The following is a 25,033-nucleotide window of genomic DNA, read 5'->3' as shown; positions in this document are numbered from 1 at the left end:
ATAATTCATTAATAAATACACAAGATAAAAGGACGCTAAACAGCCACATGCAAAAGAATAAGCCTTGACCACTATTTTACACCATACACAAAATGGACTGAGGACTTGAACTTCAGACCTGAAACCATAAAACTCCTAGAAGAAAACATAGGAAGTAAGCTCCTTGACACTGGCCTTGATGATGATTTTTTAAAAATCTGACACTAAAAGCAAAAGTAACAAAAGCATAAGTAAACAAGATGGACTGCAGCAAACTAAAAGCTTCTGCACAGCAAAGGAAACCACCAACAAAATGAAATGACAACCTACTGTGTGGGAGAAAATATTTGCAAGTCATATCTGATAAAAGGCTAATATCCAAAATAGATAAAGAACACATATAACTTAACAGCAAAAACCCAAATAATCCAATTTAAAAATGGGCAGAGGGCTTCCCTGGTGGCGCAGTGGTTGAGAGTCCGCCTGCCGATGCAGGGGACACGGGTTCGTGCCCCGGTCCGGGAAGATCCCACATGCCGCAGAGAGGCTGGGCCCGTGAGCCATGGCCACTGAGCCTGCGCGTCCGGAGCCTGTGCTCCGCGGCGGGAGAGGCCACAGCAGTGAGAGGCCCGTGTACTGCAAAAAAAATAAATAAAAAAAATGGGCAGAGGATCTGACTAGACATTTTTTCAAAGAAGATATACAGATGGCCAACAGGTACACAAATAGGTGCTCAACATCACTAATCATCAGGGAAATGCAAATCAAAACCACTATGAGATATAATCTCACTTCTGTAAGGATGGCTGTTATCAAAAAGTAATGAAACAGCAAGTGTTGGTGAGAATATGGAGAAAAGGGAACACTTATGTACTGTTGATGGGAATGTAAATAGGTACAGCCAGTATGGAAAACAGTATGGAGATTTCTCAAAAAGTTAAAAATAGAACTACCATATAATCTAACAATTCCACTTCTGGGTATTTATCCAAAGGAAATGAAATCACTAACTAGAAAATATATATGCATCTCCATGTTCATTGCAGCATTAGCTACAATAGCAGTACATGGAAACAACCTAAGTGTCCACCGATGGATGAATGGATAAAAAATTGTGGTATATATACACAATGGAATATTATTCAGCGAGAAAAAGGAATGAAATCTTGCCATTTTCAACAACACGGATGGGCTTTGAGGGCATTATACTAAGTGAAATAAGTCAGACAGAGAAAGAGAAATACTGTAAGATCTCTCTTCTATGTGGAATTTAAAAAACAAAACAAAACAAGCTTATACTACAGAGCCAGTGGTGGGGGTTGGGGGTCAAAAAGTAAAAAGAAAATAAAGAGAAAAAAATCTTGTTCTCTTTGTCAAGTATATTCGAGGTTTTATACTTAGTTTCTTTACATGTAAGACAGAAATGTTAATCATAACGTTAGTACAGATGGTACCTGACTTATTATGGTTTGACTTATGATTTTTCAACTTTACAATGGTGCAAAAGTGATACACTTTCAGTAGAAACTGTAGTTCGAATTTTGATCTTTTCCCAGGCTAGCAATACATGGTATGATACTCTCTCGTGATGCTGCAGGCAGCAGTGAGCCTCACAATCACCATGGTAAACAACCAATACTCCGAGAACCATTCTGTACCCATAAAACCATTTTGTTTTTCAGTTTCAGTACGTATTCAATAAGTTATATGAGATATTCAATACCTGATTATAAATTATGCTTTGTGTTGGATAATTCTGCCCAGCTGTAGGCTAATATAAGTGTTCTGAGCATGTTTAAGATAAGCTAGGGTAAGCGACAATGTTTGGTAGGCTAGGAGTATTAAATGTCTTTTCAACTTATGATGGATTTATTGGGACGTAACCCCATCATAAGTCAAGGAAGATCTGCAATAATAATGAGAGTTCTTATTTACTGAATATTTACTGTGAGCCAGACACTGCACTAGGCACTTCACATGAATTATCTCATTTGATCCTCATATAAGCCCAAAGAGTGAGGGGCTCATTATGTCCTTGTTAAACAGATGAGAAAATTGGGGTACAGAGAATGTGATCAGGTTACTCATGGATGCCCAGACAGTGAGTGGTAGAGCCAAAGTGACCACAGTGTAATAGGATAGGCACTGGTTTGGGATCAGAGCCTTGGATTCCAACCTCGATTATCTCATTAATTCTATGATCTTGGAAGTCATCCAATATCTCTGGGTTTCAGGGTTTTATTGTTGTTTGCTTGTAAATGAGGATGTTGGAAAGCATGGACTTTATTTAAGCCCTTTCTATCTCTGACATTTGGAATACAAAAATAAATAAAATAAAACATAACTTTTTGCTTAAAGTAATAATAATAATAATAATGTATTGGGTGATTATAGAATATGGGAAAGAAAACAGAGTCAATGAGATCATTAAAAAATAGATTAAAACCCATTGAATAAAATAGGAATCCATGAGTCCATACTCACATAAACTAACAAATAAATTGAAAGTCTGATGATTAACATGATATTTACAAAATCCCAAAGTAACTTCCCATAAACTATTCATTAACTATAAAGAGGAGAAAAGTAACTTTACCGTGGAGAAGCCTGAGAGATACTATCTGAATCTAGTGATCAAAATTAACGTCATCAGTAATGGAGCAAATTCAAATCTCATGCCTTTTAGTAGTCAACATCACTTCTGGAATATTCCTAGCAAGGATGTATAACTTAAATCTAATCACGAGGAAACATTAGTAAACCCAAACTGAGGGATATTATACAAATAGTTGGACTCGTTATCCTCAAAACTGTCAAGATTGTGAAAGTTAAGGAAAGACTGAGGAACCACTCCAGTCTGAAGGAGATCAAGAGACATGACTGATTCTAAACTAGACTCTCTTTCTACAAAACCTTTAGTGGGGAAATAAGTAAAACTCAAATGCAGTGTGAGAGTTAAATGGTAGTAATGTATGGCTGTTAATTTCCCGGTTCTGATGATGGTCTTCTGGTTACGTATAAAAGGGTCTTTGTAGAAAATACAAATAAAGGTATTCAGAGTCAATGGTGCATCACGTTACCAACTTACTTTCAATTAGTCAAGGAAAAAAAAGAGGTTCTTTTTACCATTCTTACAACTTTTCTGCAAGTTTGAGGAAGAGAGATGGAAGGAAAGAGAAAGAGACAGACAGGCAGGCAGACCAGGGCTAGGATCACCTATATGAAGTTGACAGCACTGAAGTTCATGGTATAAGCGATGCTGCGGAGTCCAGGAACTGCCTAAGTCATCCTGCCCAGTCTCTAAGCTAATCCTGATTAAGACCATGATGCCTATACTAGGAGCATAATTCTACAGTGGATTCTTGTTTCCCCTCTATTTACCTGCTCAGCCCACAGCCTGCTTGACTAGAACTTGGAAACACTTCCCAGCTGTAGCCAGGCCCCTATACCCACTGAAGCACCCAAACCCCGCTCTCCAGAATTTCTACCTAGTGGCTGGGTCTTGTTCAGAAGTGGGTGGGGCACCCAGAGCCCCAGAGTTAGCAGCCACCTGACTCTAAGTATCTTTACTATCTGCAAATATAGGCTGACCTGCCCCACCCACCATATCTCCCCCAGAATGTCTCTGCAAGTCTGGATCAAGCTTGAGTATGCAACAGCTTTTTACCCTGTCATTTGCTGAGGTCCCAACAGCCTTCCCAAACTCCCCTTCCTTGGCCAAAATGGAAGGAATGGGTGATACCTCTGAAGAAGAATTTAGGGGATGTACAAGGAGGAAGAAGAAGGCAAACAAGGAAAGGGTTGGGAGGGATGACTGGGGCAGTAGCATGCTGTGCAAACCAAAGGAGGAGTTTCACAGAGAGCAGGGGTTCACCAAGGTAAGGAAGTACAATGAAAAAGTCTTTGGACCTGATCCTTGGGAGGTCACTGGTGAGCTCTGAGAGGGCATCGTCCATAGAGCCTGAGGCAGAAGTCAAGTGATGAGATGTTGGATATCAGGGGTAAAGGCAGCAAAGAAGTTTTTCAAGGAAAGGCAGAGGTGAGATAGTTTTGCAAGATTTAAACAATGAAATATTGGGGGCATATGGAGAACCCACACCATGTTTGGTAGGCTTTCAGAAGAAACTATGAACTAAAAATAAAAATATGGAAAAGAGTGGTTGGGGTATTTGGTCATGGGATAGAATTAAGCGGACAGGTAAAAGATTTGACTTGGAAAGTGGAGACTGTATGAGACCCAAAAAAAGGGGTAGAGGGGGATAGAAAGAATATATCAAGATAGTAATATTTTTAAAAGATGCAAACTGTGACATCAAAAACATAAAATTAAAAACTTAGGGCTTTAGAATGCATTTAAACTTCAGTGTATCAACTTAAAACAGACTGTTATAAGATGCTTTATGCAAGCCTCATGGTAACCACAAGGCTAACCTAACAGTAGATACACAAAAGATAAACAGAAAGGAATCTACTTATACCACCATGAAAAGCAACAATTCACAAAGGAAGAGACCAAAAGAAGAAGAAACAAAGGAATTATAAAACAGCCCAAAAACAATGAACAATATGGTGGTAGGTCCATACTTATCAATAATTACTTTAAATGTAATGGACTAAATTCTCCAATCAAAAGACAAAGTGGCTGAATAGATAAAAAACAAGACCCAACTATACACTGTCTACAAAAGATTCACTTCAGCTTTAAGAACACAGACTGAAAGTGAAAGGATGGAAAAAGATATTCCATGCAAATGGAAACCAAAAGAAACCTGGGGTAGCTATACTTATATCTGACAAAATAGACTTTAAGACAAAAAGCGTAATAGGAGACAAAGAAGGTCATTATATAATGATAAAGGGGTCAATCCAACAAGAGGATATAACACTTGTAAATATTTGTGCACCTAAGAAGGAGCACATAAATACATGAAGCAAATATTAACAGACCTAAAGGGAGAAATTGACAGCAATACAAGAATAGTAGGGGACCTGAATACCACACTTTCATCAATGGATAGATCACCCAGATAATCAATAAGGAAACAATAGACTAAAACTATGCATTAGGCCAGATGGACTTCAGATATTCACAGAACATTCCGTCCAAAAGCAGCAGGATACATATTCTTTTTAAGTGCACGTAGAATATTCTCCAGGACATATCATATATTAGGCCACAAAACAAGTCTTAATACATTTAAGACGACTGAAATCAAATCTAGCATCTTTTCCAACCATAATTGTATGAAACTAGAAATTAATTACAAAAAAAATTGAGGGCCTCCCTGGTGGCACAGTGGTTGAGAGTCTGCCTGCCGATGCAGGGGACATGGGTTCGTGCCCTGGTCCAGGAGGATCCCACGTGCCGCGGAGCGGCTGGGCCCATGAGCCACGGCTCCTGAGCCTGCGCGTCCGTACTCTGCAACGGGAGAGGCCACAACAGTGAGAGGCCCACGTACCGCAAAAAAAAAAAAAGAAAAAACAAAAAAAAAGAAAACTGGAAAATTCACAAATATATGGAGATTAAATACCATCTACTGAACAACCAATGGTCAAAGAAAAAAAGGGAATTTAAAAATATCTTGAGACAAATAAAAGTGGAAATACAACATACCAAAACTCATGGGATGCAGAAAAAGCACTTCTAAGAGGGAAGTTCAAAGAGATAAACACCTACATTAAGAAACTAGAAAAATCTCAAACAACTTATCTTTATACCTCAAGGAAATAGAACAACAAACTAAGCTCAAAGTTAGTAGAAGGAAGGAAATAAAGATCTGAGCAGAAATAAATGAAATAGAGACTATGACAATAGAAAAGATCAATGAAACTAAGAACTGTTTGCTTTTTAAAGAGATAAAATAGTCAAATCTTTAGCTAGACTCAACAAGAAAAGAAGAGAGAGGACTCAAATAAAATCAGAAATGAAGGAGGAGACATTACAGCTGATACTGCAGAAATACAAAGGATCATAAGAGACTACTATAAACAATTATATGCCAAAAAATTGGACAACCTAGAAGAAATGAATACATTCCTAGAAACACACAACTTACCAAGACTGTATCATGAAGAAATAGAAAATCTGAGCAGACAAATTACTAGGGAGGAGATTTAATCAGTAAGTCAAAAACCTCCTAACAAAGAAAAGCCCAGGAGCAGATAGCTTCATTGGTGAATTTTAGCAAACATTTAAAGAAAATTTAGTGCCAGTCCTTCTCAAATTTCCAAAAATTTGAGGAGGAAGGAACACTCCCAAACTCATTTTATGAGGCCATCACTACCCTGATACCAAAGCCAGACAGAGACACTAACAAAAAAACTACAGGCCAACATCTGTGATGAACACAGATGCAAAAATTCTCAAAATATTATCAAACCAAATTCCACAGTATATTTAAAGGATTACATACCATGATAAAGTGAAATTTATCACTGGGATGCAAGGATGGTTCAACATGTGCAAATCAATGAATGTGATACACCACATAAAGATAAAAATCATATGATCATCTCAATAGATGCAGAAAAAGTGCTTGACAAAATTCAACATCCATTCATGATAAAAGCTCTCAATAACTTTTCAGAAAGATGACACCAAATGCGAAGAAGGAAGACCCTGTCTCTCCCAAAGCCAAGACTCTGAAGGCTAAGAAAGCAGTGCTAAAAGTCATTCCCAGCCACAAAAGAACAATATACGTCACCCAGCTTCCAGTGCCTAAAACACTGTAGCTCTGAAAGCAGCTCAGATATCCTTGGAAGAACACCCCCAGGAGAAACAAGCTTTTACTATATCATTATCAAGTTCCCCCTTACTGCCCAGTGAGCCATGAGGAAGATAGAAGACACCACCACATTTGTGTTTATTGAAGTTTTCAAGGCCGAAAAACACCAGATCAAACAGGCTGTGAAGAAATTCTATGACACTTACATAGCCGAGATCAACGCCCTGATCTGGCCTGATGAAGCGAAGAAGGCATTTGTTTGACTGGCTCCGAACTTTTGTTGCCAACAAAACTGGGATCATCTAAACTGAATCCAGACTAATTCTAAATATAAAATTTTTCACCATGAAAAAACTCTTTAAAAAGTGCGTATAGAGGGAATGTACCTCAACATAATATAGGCCATATATGACAAGCCCACAGCAAACATCATACTCAGTGGCGAGAAACTGAAAGCTTTTCCCCTATGACTGGGAACAAGACACGGATGTCCACACTTGCCACTTTTCTTCAACACAGTACTGGAAGTTCAAGCCAGACAAATTAGCAAAGAAAAAGAAAAGTCATCAAATTGGAAAGAGAGAAGTAAAACTGTCTCCATTTTCAGATGACATGATCTTATATGTAGAAAAGCCTAAAAGATTTCTAACCTAATTTGTTAGAATAAACAAATTTCAGTAAAGTTGAAGGATACAAAATCAATATACAAAATCAGTTGTGTTTCTGTACATTAATGATGATCAGAAAGAGAAAATTTTAAAAATCCCATTTACTGTTGCATTAAAATACAAAGAAATAAATTAAACCAAGGAGTCAGAAGGCTTGTACCCTGAGAACTATAAAACACTGATGAAAGAGATTGAGGAAGGCACAAATAAATGGAAAGATATTCCATGCTCATGAACTGGAAGACTTAATACTGTTAAAATGTCCTTTGTACCCAAAGCAATCTACAGATTCGATGCAATCCCTATAAAATTCCAATGGCATTTTTCACAGAAATATAACAAACAATTCTAAAATTTGTATGGAACCACAAAAGATCCTGAGTAGCCAGAGAAACCTTGAGAAAGAAGAACAATGCTGGAGGCATCATGCTTCCTGATTTCAAACTGTATTACAAAGCTAGAGTATTCAAAACAGTATGGTATTGGCATAAAAACAGACACATAGATAAATGGAGCAGAAAGCCCAGAAATAAACCTATACATATATGGGCAATTTATGTACAACAAGGGATCCAAGAACACACAATGGGGAAAAGACAGCCTCTTCAATAAATGGTACTGGAAAACTGGATAGTCGCATACAAAAGAATGAAACTAGACCACTGTCTTACACCACACATAAAAATCAAATCAAAATAGATTAAAGACTTGAACGTAAGATCTGAAATGACAGAATTCCTAAAAGAAAACATAGGGGCCAAGCTCCTTGATCCTAGGAATGACTTTTTGAATTTGACACCAAAAGCAAAAGCAACAAGCAAAAAACAACAAGTGGGACTACATCAAACTAAAAAGCTTCTGCATAGCAAAGGAAACCATCAACAAAATGAAAAGGCAACCTATTGAATGGGAGAAAATATTTGCAAATCATGATTCTGATAAGGGAGTTACTATCTACAAATACATAAAGAACTCATACAACTCAATAGCAAAAATCCCCCCCACAAAACCTGATTAAAAAATGAGCGGAAGATATGAATAGACACTTTTTCCAAAGAATACTCACAGATGGCCAACCAGTACACAAAGAGGTGCTCAACATCACTAATCATCAGGTAAATGCAAATCAAAACCACAAGATATCAACTCATACCTATTAGAATGGCTATTATCAAAACTACAAGAAATATCAAGTGTTGGCAAGGATGAAAAGGGAACCCTTGTGCACTGCTGGTGAGAGTGTAAACTGGTACAACCACTGTGGAAAACAGTATGGAGGCTCCTCAAAATATTAAAAATGGAACTATCATATGATCCAGCAATTCCACTTCTGGGTATTTATCCAGAGGAAATGAAATCACTATCTTGAAAAGAGAGATGCACCCTCATGTTCACTGCAGCATTATTTACAATAGTCAAGACATGGAAGCAACCTATGTGTCCATTAATGAATGAATGGATAAAGAAAATGTGGTTTATATATACAATGGATTATTATTCAGCTATAAAAAAGGAAATCCTGCCATTTGCAATAACATGGACCTTGATGGTGTTTCATGATAGGTGAAATAAGTCAGAGAAAGACAAATACTGTAAGATATCACTTATATGTGGAATCTAAAAACAAAAAACCCGAGCTCATAGATACAGAGAACATATTGGTGGTTGCCAGCGGTGGGGGATTGAGAGGTGGATGAAATGGGTAAAGGTGATCAAAAGATACAAGCTTTCAGTTATGAGATAAATAAGTCCTGGGGATGTATGTACAGCATGGTGACTATAATTAACAATACTGTATCATGTATTTGAAAGGTGCTAAGATTGTAGAGCTTAAATGTTCTCAGCAAAAGAAAAAAATATTTGTGTCGTGATGGATGTTAACTTACTGTGTTGATCATTTTGCAATGTACATGTATCAAATCACTATGCTGTACATTTAAAATGAATAGTCTTCTATGTCAATAATTCCTCAGTTTTAAAAAGTCTGAGCCAAAAAATAATAAAAATAAAAAGTCTGAGCCAACGCAGATAATTTGTGATCTAGACTAAGTCACAAATGTGGATTTAAATTTTTTGATTTTTATCCATGTAAACCATGCCTTGCCTGAACATTTTTCCTACAATGAATTTCTCTGTTCAGAATTTTCCATGGGTTTATGATATTGTAGAAAGAATTTTAAGATGTGAGCAGCTAACAAATACGTAAATATTAAATTAATGTTTGGAGGGGGAGGGGGTTCTCTGTTTTCACCACAATAATATTAAGAAGAGCGCTTAAAATAATAAACTGTGTTTTATTAAAAAAAAAAAAAAGTCCACGGCTTCCCTGGTGGTGCAGTGGTTGAGAGTCCGCCTGCCAATGCAGGAGACACGGGTTCGTGCCCTGGTCCGGGAAGATCCCACATGCCGCGGAGCGGCTGGGCCCGTGAGCCATGGCCGCTGAGCCTGCGCGTCCCGAGCCTGTGCTCCGCAACGGGAGAGGCCACAATGGTGAGAGGCCCGCGTACCGCCACACACACACACACAAAAAAGTCCGAATTTGTAGCATTTGCTGATTTCCTCGATCTGATTTCCACCATGGCTCTTTGAAGCTACCAGCATGTCACTGGACATGGGGGGCTGGGAAGATGTGTGTACAGCACAACTTTATATTGTATTTCCACCATGCAGATAAAACAAATGTTAAGTAACCTCAACCGCATAGTTAACAGTAAAATGTAGTAACACGGTAAGTTGTAGATTTTGAGTCCTTATTACCTATTTAAAAATTTATATAATTGCGTGCTTCTATAATTTAATTTTAATAATGCCTCACAAAACTCCAGAAAATTAAACAGTCAGCTCTCAAGAGCCTGCAGCAGTTAGGAGGCTAGTGCAGGACAACCAGAGGCCGCCATGGGATGAAATGAAGTGGGACGGGGCTGGAGAAAAGGCCATGGAGTCAAGCGTTGTTAGGAAGACACAATCTTCAGAACTAAGTGGCTCTGAGGATGCAGGGGGATCAGGAAAGCAAGGTTGCTGAAGGTGGTTCCCAGGTTTGGGGGGCGCGGGGCGAGGTTGAGTGGAATGGGTGGTCCCATTAGCCAAGCCAAGGATTTCCGCCGATATGGGGTAAAACGTGGTGACCTCATTCTCATCCACCCTTGTGTCCTCCACTGGGCCAAAGTGCTGGAAGTGAATTGCTGCTTAATGAATAGAGGAACGAATGCCCAGCTTACGCTGAGCACGTGTCCCAGCCTGAAAAGTTCTCAATGTGAACTGAATTAATGCCTTCTGAGGAGACAGACACCAACTGCTGCTTTGGAAAAAGAAAACTTTCCTATCAATTGCTAATTCCCATAAATTGCATAAAAATAGGTAAATAAGTAAAACTTTAACCTAAATCAGCTCTAAGGTAAGATAAAATCTTCTTGTGCTGAATTATTTTAGGTCTCCACAGTGAACAGAATATCTTTCAATAGTCTGAATGACACAAATCATACAAAAATACAACCTTTGGAATTTTAGTTAGATTTGGGGGGTGGGGAACTCCTCCTTCCCAAAGGCCAATATAGAATCTCCTCCTTAAATCCTAGTTGTCTTAAACGTGTCAGAGATAAAGAGCTAACGTTAATTTTTAAGAAACAGCTCAGCTATGTCTGTTTACCGTTCATCAGCAAACCTATTTTACTTTTCTTAAGTCAAACGAATTTTTCTTCACGTTTAGGCCTCCCGTCCTGAGGCTCACCTGAGCGGGGCCTCGCCATCGGGGCAGCCCGTTACAGGTGAGCAGGCAGGAAAGGTTTCACAAAGAGGGAAACGTGATTTCCGGCTCAGGACTTTGAGTGCCTTCCCCTCTGTTTTTCCCATTCTCTGCCTCCTAGCTGTCCCCACCACAGGTCAGGTGCCTTATAAATACCTACACCGTGGCAGACAGAACAGGAGAAGAGACCAGCCGGGACAGAGGAATCCCACCCCCGTGCAGGGCAGACAACCCCAGGTCTGCTGCCCTGCTAGCCACGAGCGGCAGAGCACGTGTGTCTACCTGAAACGAGGCAGCCTCCTTTCCCACGGGGCTCAGGGTAGGTACACACGCCCAGAATGTTCTCAGTCAGTCCCCTCCCTTGTCGGCTAGGTGGCTCTCTCAGCTTCAGACGTGTGGGGTCTCATGAAGTTTGTCGTGCCCAGCTACAACAGCTGCCAGCAGCGCCAGGCCTGCGGTCGCCTCTCTCTCCTGTGAGCCGAGACTTTCTCACACATGTAATCGCATCGCTGAATTCTCAGCGTGCAGGCCTGTTCCCTGCTGGGACCTCCTAGTTGTCTTACGCTCAGACACCCCGCAGGTACTCCATTCCCATCTGCTTGGGGTTTGGCTGTTCAGACGTGGTTTCTCAGGAAAAATTATGGTTTTGCAATATTGGAGCCCTTTCTTTAAATAGCTCCGTGTAAATACATACTAAAGCTAAATGGAAAAATGGTGTTTACTTAGTGGCTTTACCAAATCTATCAACAAATATTTGGGGCACCTACTGTGAGTAAAGTACATATGTACAAACTCAGTACCGTGGTAATACACTGATTAGATAAAATACATCTCTAAACATGAACAGCCACTTTCAGTGCAAACTGAAGTCATGTTTTCAGTGGCAGTGTCCTTTTTCTCCCACTTCAGGAAGTCACACTTGGACGTGCGCCTTGGGAGAACACAGCAATACTGTTTGCAATGGCATGTGATATGTATATTGGCTATATACAGATGAAAACTCTACATGTAATAATAATTTGGGACTAGACAGAGCTGTATCTTTGATTTCTTATGCCTTCCAAAGGTTACTGTATTAGGGAAGAAAAATTAGCTTTCAAAATATTTTCCTGTTATCTACTGGGTACACACAGCGGCCGGAAGTGAGAACTTACCCAAAGCAGCATAAGATTAACAGTGGAATGGACGATGCAGAAAAACAGTGTCACCGTCACCTTCACTGGTGGGGAGAGAGATGGCGGGCAGGCTTGGGGAGATTCTTGGAGGGAAAAGAAGCTGGACTGAGTCCTGAAGGACGAGGAAGCTGCAAAGGGTCTACATTATTCAAAAACATGCGACATAGATAATCTAGACAATAATCATTTTAAGATGACATATATTACATATTTTGGGGGGAGAAATGGGCTAGACAATCTTCCCAACGACTCTGTAATTATGTGTACTTACGGGCAGGAGAAGCACATCTTTGAGCACATTTGGATCATTGGATATATTTTCCATGTAATGCAATATTAAGTAAAAGTGAGGATAAAATTGACACGCTAACAAAATTCAAGTTGAATTAGTTAGATGCTGAGGTTCTAGATAGACCAGAAACCTGCAGAATGTATTTTTAGGATGCAGAATTATAATGGTGTTAGAAATACAAAGTGGCATCAGTAATAAATGTATTGAGGCTACAGAAAAAATTCTCCCCACCTTGTTTCTATGGATACTTTTTATATGTTAACACAAGAAATAAAAAAACAAAACGAAACAAAACCCCCATGTGACACATCTCAAATATTGGGAATTTAGGATACACTGAAAACTTGTTTTTATCACCAGGGATCAGCAATGAATAGAAACCAGCAAGTGATTCTACCCATCTTTCTCTCCTGGTTGCCCGCAACAGCCACGCTCTTCCTGTTTTACTGAGAATGCAGTGGGATGAGGCTCTCTGAGCATTAAGGCCCCTATTCTGTGCATGCTGGGGGGAGGCCTCCAAATCACGAAGAGGGCTATCAGCCAAGCCACCTGCTGGGAAGGAAAAGATGAGGGGGAGCTGACCCTGGCAAACGTGGGGAGAGTCGAGGCCTAGGGGCAGCGAGGGGCGAGGCTCACCCAAGAGAAGGCCGGTCTGGGGTGGGACTGCAAGGGCCACAGGGGCAGTGGGTGGGAGGGCGTGGTGCCCAGAGCTCCCACTGTCCACCCGATAGCTATAGAAAGTGACAGCTAACTTTCTGCTGTCAGCTGGAGAACTAATGGAAGGTGCCCCCCACACCTCCCTGAACAAAAATGGTCCCTGAACGTCTGCTTAAGCACCCATCACGGAAGAGGAAAGCACTCTTAGGGGCCTGGGTTACAGCCTCCTCTCCTGGGAGGCTCAGTAAGTCTGCAGCCGACTCACTGACAGTAGCTAGACTGTGTGTGTAGCTCTTTGAGCCCCTCTATCGCCTGCGAAAGGGCGCAAAGAGCCGGATTCGGAGTAAGATTTGGCCTGGAAGGCAAGGGCTAGACCCCCAACAGAAATAATATGAGAGCCACAAATGCAAGCCACATACATAATTTTAAGTATTCTAGTAGCTGCATTAAGGTGACAAGAAACAGGTGAAATTAATATTTTAAGTACAATAGGTGCGAGATGTTATCATGTCAACATGTTATCAACATGAGACTGAGATAATTTTAATAAGCTAATTTACATTCTTTTTCATACTAAGTCTCTGAAATCTAGCACGTGGTTCACACTTGGAGCACATCGCCATTTGTTGAGCCACATTTCCATCTGGGACGTGTAGGTCTAGGGCACAAGCCGGGCATGCCTGGGGCAGAGCTGGGGGTCCTCTGCAACACAACATTCTGAGCAGCCTGGGTCAGGGGCCTCATGCTCAGGAGGGGAAAGCTGGAGGGCCAGAAGTGAAAACAAGCATTCCTGACTATATTAAACCAGGAACAGCCTCTGCTCATGAACCAATATTCCAAATTCACATTATCAGGGTCTTGAAGTCATTCATCTTATCCAGTATCTCTTAAACTTCAGAGTGAATTAGAAGCACCTGGAAGGCTTATTAAAACAGACTGCCCAGGACCACCCCCCAAATTTCTGATTCTATAGTCTGGTTTTGTAATTCTAACAAATTCCTGGGGCCACTGCTGCTCCAGGGAACCACACTTGGAGAACCACTGATCTAATGAGTGACCAATGAGTGACCTCCCTAGACAGCTTTTCCCACTGAAAGCTCACTCTACTGCTATTTGATTACCTCCCGTGGTGGTGAACTCACTATCCACTAAGGCTACAAACTTTGGTCAATTCTAATAATTCTTTCCTATATTGAGCCTAATCGGATCCCTTAAAACTTTCCACTGCTTTTGCCTTCAGGACCCAGTCCCTCCTTCCCTACTTGAAGCCTTCACAAAACTAAAGACCTGTTCCTTCTTCCCCTTTCTTATTCCCTAACACTCTATGTCCTTGTATCTTGTTTTAGGCACTTCTGACAGGTTTTGTCTTAAGCATTATTATTACAGTAAAGTTCTATTTTCCCTTAATCTTTACAACAATTTCAAGATTAAATAGTTTACTATAAAACAAAATACAGTCATTCCTTGTTATTCATGGGGGATTGGTTCTAGGACCACCCTCCTAGTTGTCCTCTGCTCTCATGGATATCAAAATCCACACACACTCAAGTCCCTTGTATAAAATGTCATAGTAGTATGAACGCTAAAAAGCTTATCTCAAAGCAAAGTTTCATTACTGCAAATTTGGCCAACTCAGCCCCTATTTCTGCCTCTTCTATCCCCAAAGAAGTTACAAGCGTGAAACTGCTTTTAAAGCAGTGACTTCCAAATGGTCTAGCTCTGGAAAGCCCTGTGCAAAATCCAGGTCAGATTCGTCTCAATCTGCTCTCAACCAGCTTTTGTCCTGGAACGCTGATTGGTCAGAAAGCAGACCACTTCCTCTGAGCCTGCCTACGACCTTCTCCTGCTATAACCCCATTGACCAAGGGAATATTTTCGGGAGCTGCTCATTGGGTGGGCTGTGCTTCCTGACTTCACAAGAGAACGACTCCCTCTTACTGGACACGAGACACGTGCATCTCCCTGAGGCTTCTCCGTGGCCTGTGTGTCACCCCCCACCCCCCACCATGAGAACAGAGACCAGATGATACAGTACGATGGACACCACCAGCTGCAACCCCACACTCGCTCCAGGGCTCTAAGCCTGCCTCTGGCTGCTGGCTTTTGAGAGTGCTGTGCTCCCCATATTCTAATGGCCAAGGCTTGGAGAAGTGAGAATGGGGGCCGTACTGCAACTGGGCTGGGGATGGGCACTATGGGGGTGGCAGTGGGGAGATCCCCTCTCCTTGGACCAGGCCAGCTTAGGAGGAGCTGGTTTAAAGCTGGGATCCTGGAAGCCTCCTTCCTCTATGTGAGTCCAACTCCTGGACCGTGCTTGCAGATGTCTGAAATTCGAGTTTCAGCCATGCATTTGGAATTCGACCTGGACCTCATGAAAAGGCAAAGCCTCAGGGGAACTAAGTTCCCACACTGGTATAAAGGGGTTGTGACAGGCTCTGAACCGGGGTGCGGGGGATGCCAGGAAGGCAAAGGGTGTTCAAAGAAGTATGTATATGCATGGAGGTGGGGGAGGCCTTCCAGAGGGCGAGGCAGATGGTCTCTGACCTAAGAAAGTGGGAAATTCAAGAAAGAAAATTATCTTTTAGAAATGAGGTGGGCAAATTTTTTCTGTAAAGGGCCAGAGAGTACATATTTTAGGCTTTGCTGGCCACATGGTCTCTGTTGTACCTGCTCAACCCTGCTGTTGTAGAATGAAAGCAGCCTCAGGTGCTACGTAAAAAAGAATGTGGCTGTGAGCCAATAAAACTTTATTTACAAAACAGACCACATTTGGCCTGTAGGTTGTAGCTTGTTGCCCTTTGTCCTAGATGACACCTAAAAAATTCCTAGCCAGCCTCCTTCAGTCCTGCGTTCTGCAGCACCTGTTTCACACCTCCCAACACTGTGCTCTAGAAATGTGTCCTGTTTATTTGTCTGTGGCCCCATAGCTTCTGGGGCAGAGACTTCGTGTCCCTGGCGCCAGCACAGAACATGCGTTTAATGCATATCTGGGGAGAAAATGTGTGAGTGCTGCAGGGGGTGACAATGTTTACAGCAGACTAACCTCGCAGGGCATTTCCAGCCTTTTGGCAAAAAGCTACAGGGTTCACATAGGAAAAAAGATCTTTGCTGATGAAAAGCACCACCAGCGGACAGCAGCCTGGCTTCCAATTTCATTCCTTGTTAAAATGCAAACCCATGGGTGGATTTTGACTTCAGGGCTAAACCCCAGAAAGCCGCGCCACTACAACCACCTGCAGACGGGCTGCTCCCACCCTCTAGGGAGTGCTTCCCATCACAGACCCATCACCATTCACTTCAGCCTCCTTTAATGAGAAGGAAAAACAGTGTGGCTGGCCAGAGATATAAAAATTCTTTGTTATTGGAAAATCTAAGTGTCTCTCTAGGCCAGTGCAGCACGATTAGGTGACGTCAATGGCTCAGGATATCTGAGCCCTGCATTTCCACCCTTCTCAGAACAGCAGCTAATTTACGGCAATAAAGACATTTCTATTTAGAGCCCCAGAAAAGAGGAGGTGGCCCCTCTTCTTCTGCATCCCTGAGTCCTGTGCTAAGGACTTGCCCGCTCTCCCTGTGAAGCCGGAAGAGTGTACAGGTGGCAGGAGGCCAGGACCGAGACATTCAAGTCCACTCCAGCTCACCAACAGCTTGAGGGCCTACTACGCACCAGGCAGCATGGGCACACAAAGACAAGCACAGCCCAGGGACCCTGCTGGAGAGGAGAGGGCAGTGAGGCACACAAGTAGCCATCATGACGTTGGGCGTGATACACAGCAAAGAAGGTACTTTGGAGGCTCGAGGAGGGAGATGGAACTTGATGTTTCTTGGGCTGGACCATGGAGGGCTGCTAGAATTTGGGCACATGGAGCTGCAGGGAAATGGTGACAGGAGACAGGGTCCATTCACTAAACAGCAAAGCGGGGCAGGAGGAGGAGGAAGGCTAGGCTGGTGGGGGAGGCTCTGCTTGGTTTTGGACGTGGACTATACTCGACTCATTTCTGGATGGGCGTGAACAAGCCCTAGTGGGCCTGGGTCCTGCATTGTGGCTTCACAGCTCATAGCAGTTGGTTTGCACTGCTTGGGTTCACTAGTTTGTCTCTAAAAAGCCATCAGAATGTCATGTGATTCTCCCGCTAGCCATGTCACCTCTCACATGGACTTCATTCTTCCTCCTGTGATGTCTAAACTTTGCTGTTGGGAGAATTTTTTTCCTGTGAAAGTCAGTTCCCCTCCTTTCCCAGAGGTCTCCAAGGACTTGCCTCTCTGCATGAGTTTATGTTATTAAGTGAAAATTTCCTGATTCCAGACGAAACACTCAGTGCTGAAGGAGGCGTTTTATGTTGAACTAAATCTTACAAAAAAGTACATGATTCCTTTTGCTATTCTAGAATATTTTTCCAATATTCTTAAGAAAGAAAAACAAAGCTGGAGGTATCACACTCCCCAATTTCAAACTATGTTACAAATCTATAGTAATCAAGACAGTATGGTATTGGCATAAAAACAGACACATATTTATCTGCATAGATAGTTCAATGTATCTAATGATGTAGATCAATAGAGAGTCCAGACATAAACTCACATATATATGGTCAATTAATTTATGACAAAGGAGCCAAGAATATGTAAGGTGGAAAGAATAGTTTCTTCAGTAAATGGTGTTGGATTAAATAGCTACACGGAGGGCTTCCCTGGTGGTGCAGTGGTTGGGAGTCCACCTACCAATGCAGAGGACACAGGTTCCATCCTTGGTCCGGGAAGATCCCACATGACGCAGAGCAACTAAGCCCGTGTGCCACAACTACTGATCCTGCGCTCTAGAGCCTGCAAGTCACAACTACTGAGCCCACGGGCCACAACTACTGAAGCCTGCACGCCTAGAGCCCGTGCTCCGCAACATGAGAAGCCACCGCAATGAGAAGCCCGCGCACCACAACAAAGAGTAGCCCCCGCTTGCCACAACTACCGCAACTAGAGAAAGCCCGTGTGCAGCAACGAAGACCTGATGCAGCCAAAAATAAATAAATAAATTTTTTAAAAATAGCCACATGGAAAAGAATGAAACTGGATCACTGTCTTACACTATACACAAAAATCTACTCAAAATGGATTAAAGTCTTGAACTTAAAATCTGAAATCATGAAATTCCTAGAAGAAACCATAGGGGATAAGCTCCTTGATGTTGGTCTTGCAGTGATTTTCTGACACCAAAAGCAAAGGCAACAAAACCAAATATAAACAACTGGGACTACATAAAACTAAAATGCTTTGCATAGCAAAGAAAACCACCAACAAAATGAAAGGATATCCTACCAAATAGGAGAAAATATTTGCATATCATATGTCTGATAAGGGAGTTAGCATCTAAAAAAATATAAAGAACTCATACAACTCAACAGCAAAAAAACAAACCCAATAAAAAAATGGGTGGAGGATCTAAATAGATAGTTTTCTAAAGAAGACAAACAGATGGCCAACAGGTATACATATAGTTGTTCAACATCACTAGTTTTCAGGGAAATACAAATCAAAACCACAGTGAGATATAAACTCACACCTGTTAACATGGCTATTATCAAAAAGTAAAAAAAATAACAAGTGTTGTCAAGGATGTAGACAAAAGGGAACCCTTGTGCACTGTTGGTGGGAATGTAAACTGGTGCAGCCACTATGGGAAACAGCATGGAAGTTCTTCAAAAAGTTAAAAATGGAACTACCATATGATCCAGAAGTTCCACTTTTGGGTATTTATCGAAAGGAAATAAAATCACTAACTCTAAAATATATATGCGGCCCCATACTCACTGCAGCGTTATTTACAATAGCCAAGACATGGGAACAACCATGGATGGTTGAATGGATAAAGAAAATGTGGTATATACACATACAATGAAATATTATTTAGCCATAAGAAAGAAGGAGATCTTGCCATTTGCAACAATATGGATGGCCCTTGAGGGTATTACAGTAAGTGAAATAAATCAGATAGAGAAAGGCAAATACCATATGTTATCACTAATATGTGGAATCTAAAAAAACCCTCAGACTCATACACACAGACAACAGATCGGTGGTTGCCAGAGGTGGGGGTGGGGGGGGTTAGGTAAAAGGGATGCAGGAGACTTCCCTGGTGGCACAATGGTTAAGAATCCGCCTGCCAACGCAGGGGACACGGGTTCGAGCCCTGGTCCGGGAAGATCCCACATTCCGTGGAGCAACTAAGCCCGTGCGCCACAACTGCTAAGCCTGCGCTCTAGAGCCTGCGAGCCACAACTACTGAAGCCCGCATGCCTAGAGCCCATGCTCTGCAACAAGAGAAGCCACCACAATGAGAAACCCACGCACCGCAACAAAGAGTAGCCCCCACTCGCCACGACTAGAGAAAGCCCGCGCACAGCAACAAAGACCCAAGGCAGCCAAAAATAAATAAATTAATTAATTTTTAAAAACGGATGCAGGAGGTCAAAAAGTACAAACTTCCAGTTATAATGAATAAGTCCTGAGGATGTACAGCATGGACTATAGTCAATAATGCTATGCTGCATATTTGAAATTTGCTAAGAGTAGATATTAAAAGTTCTCAAAAAAAAATTTGTAACTACATACGGTGATGGATGTTAACTAGACTTACCGTGGTGATCATTTCACAGTCTATACAAATACTGAGTCATTATTTTTTTAAAAAGCAGATGGACATGGATACCTTCGACGGGCTGAGGCACCAGCTGGAATCTCACTGCACTGAGTCTCCTCCCCTCTGGAGCTGCCTTCTCACTGGGAGGAGCCCAGGCATCTTGGGTCTGCCATGCCCCAGCTTGCTTCCTTGCCTGGCCAAGCTTCCTCCTGATCCCACACCACTTCCCAAGCCTCTGACATGTTACACTAAAATGGATTATGCCCTGAAGCCCTTCACATCCCTGAGAGACACCGTCCCTTCTTTTAAAATCTTCATCTAAGTCAAAGGCCATGTTTGATAGATATTCAAAAATAGACCACTGGAGGTACACACAAACACACACACACACAATGGAATACTACTCAGCCGTAAGAAAGAAAGACATTTTGCGATTTGCAACAACATGGATGGACTTGGAGGGTATCATGCTAAGTGAAATAAGTCAGACAGAGAAAGACTGTATGGTATCACTTATATGTGGAATCTAAAAAATAAAACAAATGAATGAACAAAAAAGAAACAGACTCAGATATAGAGAACTAGTGGTTACCAGAGGGGAGAGGGAAAGGGGGAGAGGAAAAATTGGGTAGGGAATTAAGAGTTGTAAACTACTATGTCTAAAATGAATAAGCTACACAGATATATAGTATAACACAGGAAATATAGACAATATTTTATAATAACTATAAATGGACTATAACCTTTAAAAATTGCGAATAACTAAGTTGCACTTCTGAAACATATAATATGGCACATCAATTATACCTAAATAAAATAAATAGATTTGTATTAAAAATAGATCATTGGTAATTATGTTTGTTGGATACTTTTTAGTCAACAAACTTTACAGCATGAAGTGACAATACACACAATCCAGTACTAAAGTATAAACCAAAAAGAAAAAAGATCACAGATTCTTTTTGACCCACCTCCTAGAGAAATGGAAATAAAAATAAACAAATGGGACCGAATGAAACTTAAAAGCTTTTGCACAGGAAAGGAAACCATAAACAAGATGAAAAGACAACCCTCAGAATGGGAGAAAACATTTGCAAATGAATCAACGGACAAAGGATTAATCTCCAAAATATATAAGCAGCTCATGCAGTTCAATATCAAAAAGACAAACAACCAAATCCCAAAATGGGCAGAAGACCTAAATAGACATTTCTCCAAAGAAGATATACAGATTGCCAACAAACACATGAAAGGATGCTCAACATCACTAATCATTAGAGAAATGTAAATCAAAACTACAATGAGGTATCACCTCACACCAGTCAGAATGGACATCATCAAAAAATCTACAAACAATAAATGCTGGAGAGGGTGTGGAGAAAAGGGAACCCTCTTGCACTGTTGGTGGGAATGTAAATTGATACAGCCACTATGGAGAACAGTATGGAGGTTCCTTAAAAAACTAAAAATAGAACTACCATGTGACCCAGCAATCCCACTACTGGGCATATACCCCGAGAAAACCGTAATTCAAAGAGTCATGTACCACAATGTTCATTGAGGCACTATTTACAATAGCCAGGACATGGCAGCAACCTAAGTGTCCATCGACAGATGAATGGATAAAGGAGATGTGGCACATATATACAATGAAATATTATTCAGCCTTAAAAAGAAATGAAATTGAATTATTTGTATTGAGGTGGATGGACCTAGAGTCTGTCATACAGAGTGAAGTAAGTCAGAAAGAGAAAAACAAATACCGTATGCTAACACACATATAAAAAAAAAAAAGGTTCTGATGAACCTAGGGGCAGGATTGGAATAAAGACACAGAGGTACAGAATGGACTTGAGGACGTGGGGAGGGGGAAGGGGAAGCTGGGACGAAGTGAGAGAGTAGCACTGACATATATACACTACCAAATGTAAAATAGATAGCTAGTGGGAAGCAGCCGCAGAGCACAGGGAGATCAGCTCGGTGCTTTGTGACCACCTAGAGGGGTGGGATAGGGAGGGTGGGAGGGAGACGCAAGAGGGAGGGGATATGGAGATATATGTATACATATAGCTGATTCACTTTGTTGTACAGCAGAAACTAACACAACATTGTAAAGCAATTATACTCCAATAAGGATGTGAAAAAAAGAGAAAAATATCAATACCGTTCTTGTTCTCTGTGATAAAACTACCTAAAAAAGTTCTTAAATACAGCAACTTACTAAAATTCTGTTACTTCAGAAAACACTCAAATATAGTTCTACATGATATAATGGTTTAAAAAAATCATAGTACTAATTATAAACGATTTTTGTTTTTGACATGAATTTATAGGGGTGAGATGCTCAAATGCACATATAATTTTCACTTAAGAAATTAAGGTAGCAAATTAGAACATCTTTTATTTGGAGGAAAAATTTTATGCTCTCATAAAATATTATCGGAGCTGCACAGTCACAAGCTAAATCATAACTGACATGCGTTACTAATAAAGTGTATAGGCTCGCTGGGGAATTTCTTTTACTATTTGTCTAAGGGCCTAATTTTGCCATAAAGCTTCTTAATTGGCAACTACAGTAAGATACGGAGAAAGACAAGTAGAGAACCGTGGTGAGAATGTAACGAACGCATGGTCAAGCCGACAAAGCAAATGAAGCAAACTGAATACCATACCTGCTTATTTTTGTCAGTAGTACAACACAGTTTCTTGAGGGAGACAAAATGCCTAATTTTCCTAATAACATAAATAATCAGTTATTAGTGAGTCAGATATGAGATGATTCAACAAATTAGCAAATGAAAACGTCAACAGAATCTTCTTCAAGTAAAACTCCAGGGTCCATTCTAGGGCAGATTTTAAATTCTGACAAAACACAGTCTATAAAAGATGCATTTTTTTTTTCACACACAGCCCACACATGCCTTCAGAAACTGGGCTTCCCTTTTAATCACAGCTGGCTCAGAAACACTTTCCTAATGGGTACTTCATTTTCTAACCAACTCCTGAGGCCTGGCTCCTAGATAGCATCAGTGACAGGATGAAATGCTACTCCAGACTTCAAGTTAAAATGGGATTTAATTCTGCTGACACTAATACTTTTATAGCTTATATAGAAGGCAAAGACTCATTTGGACAATGACCAAAGTTCACGGTTGTTGTTTTTACATTTAATATTCCACATTCTTTCACAGCCCGGTCATCATAAATGATGGCATTTTTCAGGCACAGAAAAACCCTCTTGTTTTAAGATCATGGACAGAATCCCAAAACAGCCTGTGGTGTTGCTCATTACCACAAGGACACCAGGGAAAGACAACAGGTGCCTTAGTCCTGCACAACGATCAGCTCAAGGTAGATTTTCTACTGAGTGAAGCTAGAATTACAGAGGACTATGTTAGATTTTACAGTAATGAATCTCTTCTCTCTGTGTCTCTGCTTCTGTCTGTCTGTCTCTGTCTGTCTTCCTCTTTGGTTCAGTTTTCTCTGGAGGACTCTGAAGAGTCCTGGTTATTCTGTAGTGAGCATCACTAAATAGGAAGAGGTAAAATTTTCCTACTTTTAGTTAAGAATTTCCTTTGACAGCTCACTGGGGGAAAATATTGGGGGAAAAAAATAACACTGTCTCTGGGCTCTAGAACTTCTTGCTCTTATCTGTCAAATCAGAAAAATCAGAAAAACTCATTCTGACAGAAATAACCAAACAATAACTCGGTCTCCTCCACCTTGTTACCTAGTAATTCTGGTCACACACACACACAGTGAATCTTAGCTTGAGAAGACGGTCTAAGGATGATGGTTGGAAACAATAATGTGATGGCCATCGTGGCCTCAGAGCTCTGACCGCTGGTGGAAATGGCCACACGGAAGCCTGTGCGCTCAGGAGGGATTTGGGGGCCTCTCTCTGTGTGCTCAAAACCCCTGGTCAGGGCTACCAGTGTCCCCACCATGCGGGGTGAAGCAAAGTGGCAGGAAACATGAGACAGTGGATTCTGAACGGAGGAGGGAACAATTTTGAAACTAACAAATAAGTAAAATTGGAGTGGAAACAACCTACAGACACTTTGCTGACTACAGAACATTTTCTAACCACACAATAAGAGTCACAGACAGGGCTCTCTTTGCTGGTTATTCACACTATAACTGCTCCTTTTGCACTTCCAAAACATCACCCAACAGCGTGTGTCCCTTGTAAACCTGTACTATGAAGCTGGCTGGTTGGCCTTCAGGCTTGTTTACAAAGGCTCCTCAGTGATGTACTGTTAGGGGGTCCTGTTTGGCTCCATAAACCTTCTCACAAAATGTAACTGGGAGAAGGAAATGGAATTGAGCATTTTCCTTATCTCTCTGCAAATGAACAGGCTCCTCTGGTAACCTGAGTTTCACATGGAATCAGATGTCTCAGCTTCTGGTCAGACACCTTTTTCTCCTAACCATGACCCCCAGGGTTCTCTCTTCCTTGTGGAACAAGCCCCGAGGACTGGAGAGAATCATCACAGAGCCGGTGCCTCAAGGAGAGAAGCTCAGCTCCCAGGTGGGGCTGAGGCAGCGAGCCCTGCTCTTCTGTGGTCTTTGTGATGACAGGGAAAGGCTTAGAAACTGAGCTCCTTGTGGCGTGGGGACAGTGGACCCACAGACAATCAGGCGGAAGTGGACAGTCGGGGTGATGCTTCATAAAGCCCACAAGCAGAAGAAGAGCCTGTGCTGTTTTGGGGCTGCTGCCGGCCACATGGAGGTGTCCTCGGCAGGTACTACGTACAGACCCAATCCTACTGTATTTGTGGGTCTAACACACTTGCATTTCCATATACAAACCCAACGCCCACAGGGGCCCCTCAAAACAATAGAGTTTAAGAGTTGGCGCTCACCCTCCTTGGCCAATCACTGGAGTGATCTTCACATGCTGTTGGATGCTGTCACCGGATTTCCGTCTGGCATAGTAAACCCCCTGCCACTCCTACATAAAGAGAGCTCTTAAAATCCTTCTGTCCAGGCATTCGGTGGCTCCTACAGAGGGTCTCATCAAGTTCAGCCATGAAGTTCCCACATGCTTTTGTTACATTCCACAAAATACCGCTCCATAGTTGCACCCACCGCGACGGTGACTATGTAAGGCTCATCGTCACAGTGCACAGAGCCCACCAGAGCAATGAGCCCACCACCA

At 41.5% G+C, this 25,033-nt stretch overlaps 1 protein-coding gene across 9 annotated transcripts in view; it reads right to left on the bottom strand.

Annotated features, from left to right (window-relative positions):
* Positions 1 to 25,033, bottom strand: part of PDE8B (phosphodiesterase 8B) — a 252,699-nt gene that overhangs the window by 68,490 nt on the left and 159,176 nt on the right. For 5 of the 9 annotated variants that reach the window (XM_065874637.1, XM_065874644.1, XM_065874641.1 and 2 more), the window contains 2 exons: positions 24,738 to 24,826; positions 22,545 to 22,605 (listed from right to left, as the gene is read on the bottom strand). The exons of 3 other annotated variants lie outside the window; for them this stretch is intronic. In XM_065874637.1, the coding sequence (XP_065730709.1) occupies positions 22,545 to 22,605; positions 24,738 to 24,826 (150 nt within the window). The remainder of the gene's footprint in view (positions 1 to 22,544; positions 22,606 to 24,737; positions 24,827 to 25,033) is intronic. One more of the 9 variants, XM_065874639.1, reaches the window with a different exon arrangement.

This window comes from Phocoena phocoena, chromosome 3 (genome assembly GCF_963924675.1).
Source record: "Phocoena phocoena chromosome 3, mPhoPho1.1, whole genome shotgun sequence".
In the NCBI taxonomy this organism is placed as follows: Eukaryota; Metazoa; Chordata; class Mammalia; order Artiodactyla; family Phocoenidae; genus Phocoena; species Phocoena phocoena.
Note: the sequence above shows the minus strand (reverse complement) of the source record. Positions and strands in the feature narration are given on the sequence as shown.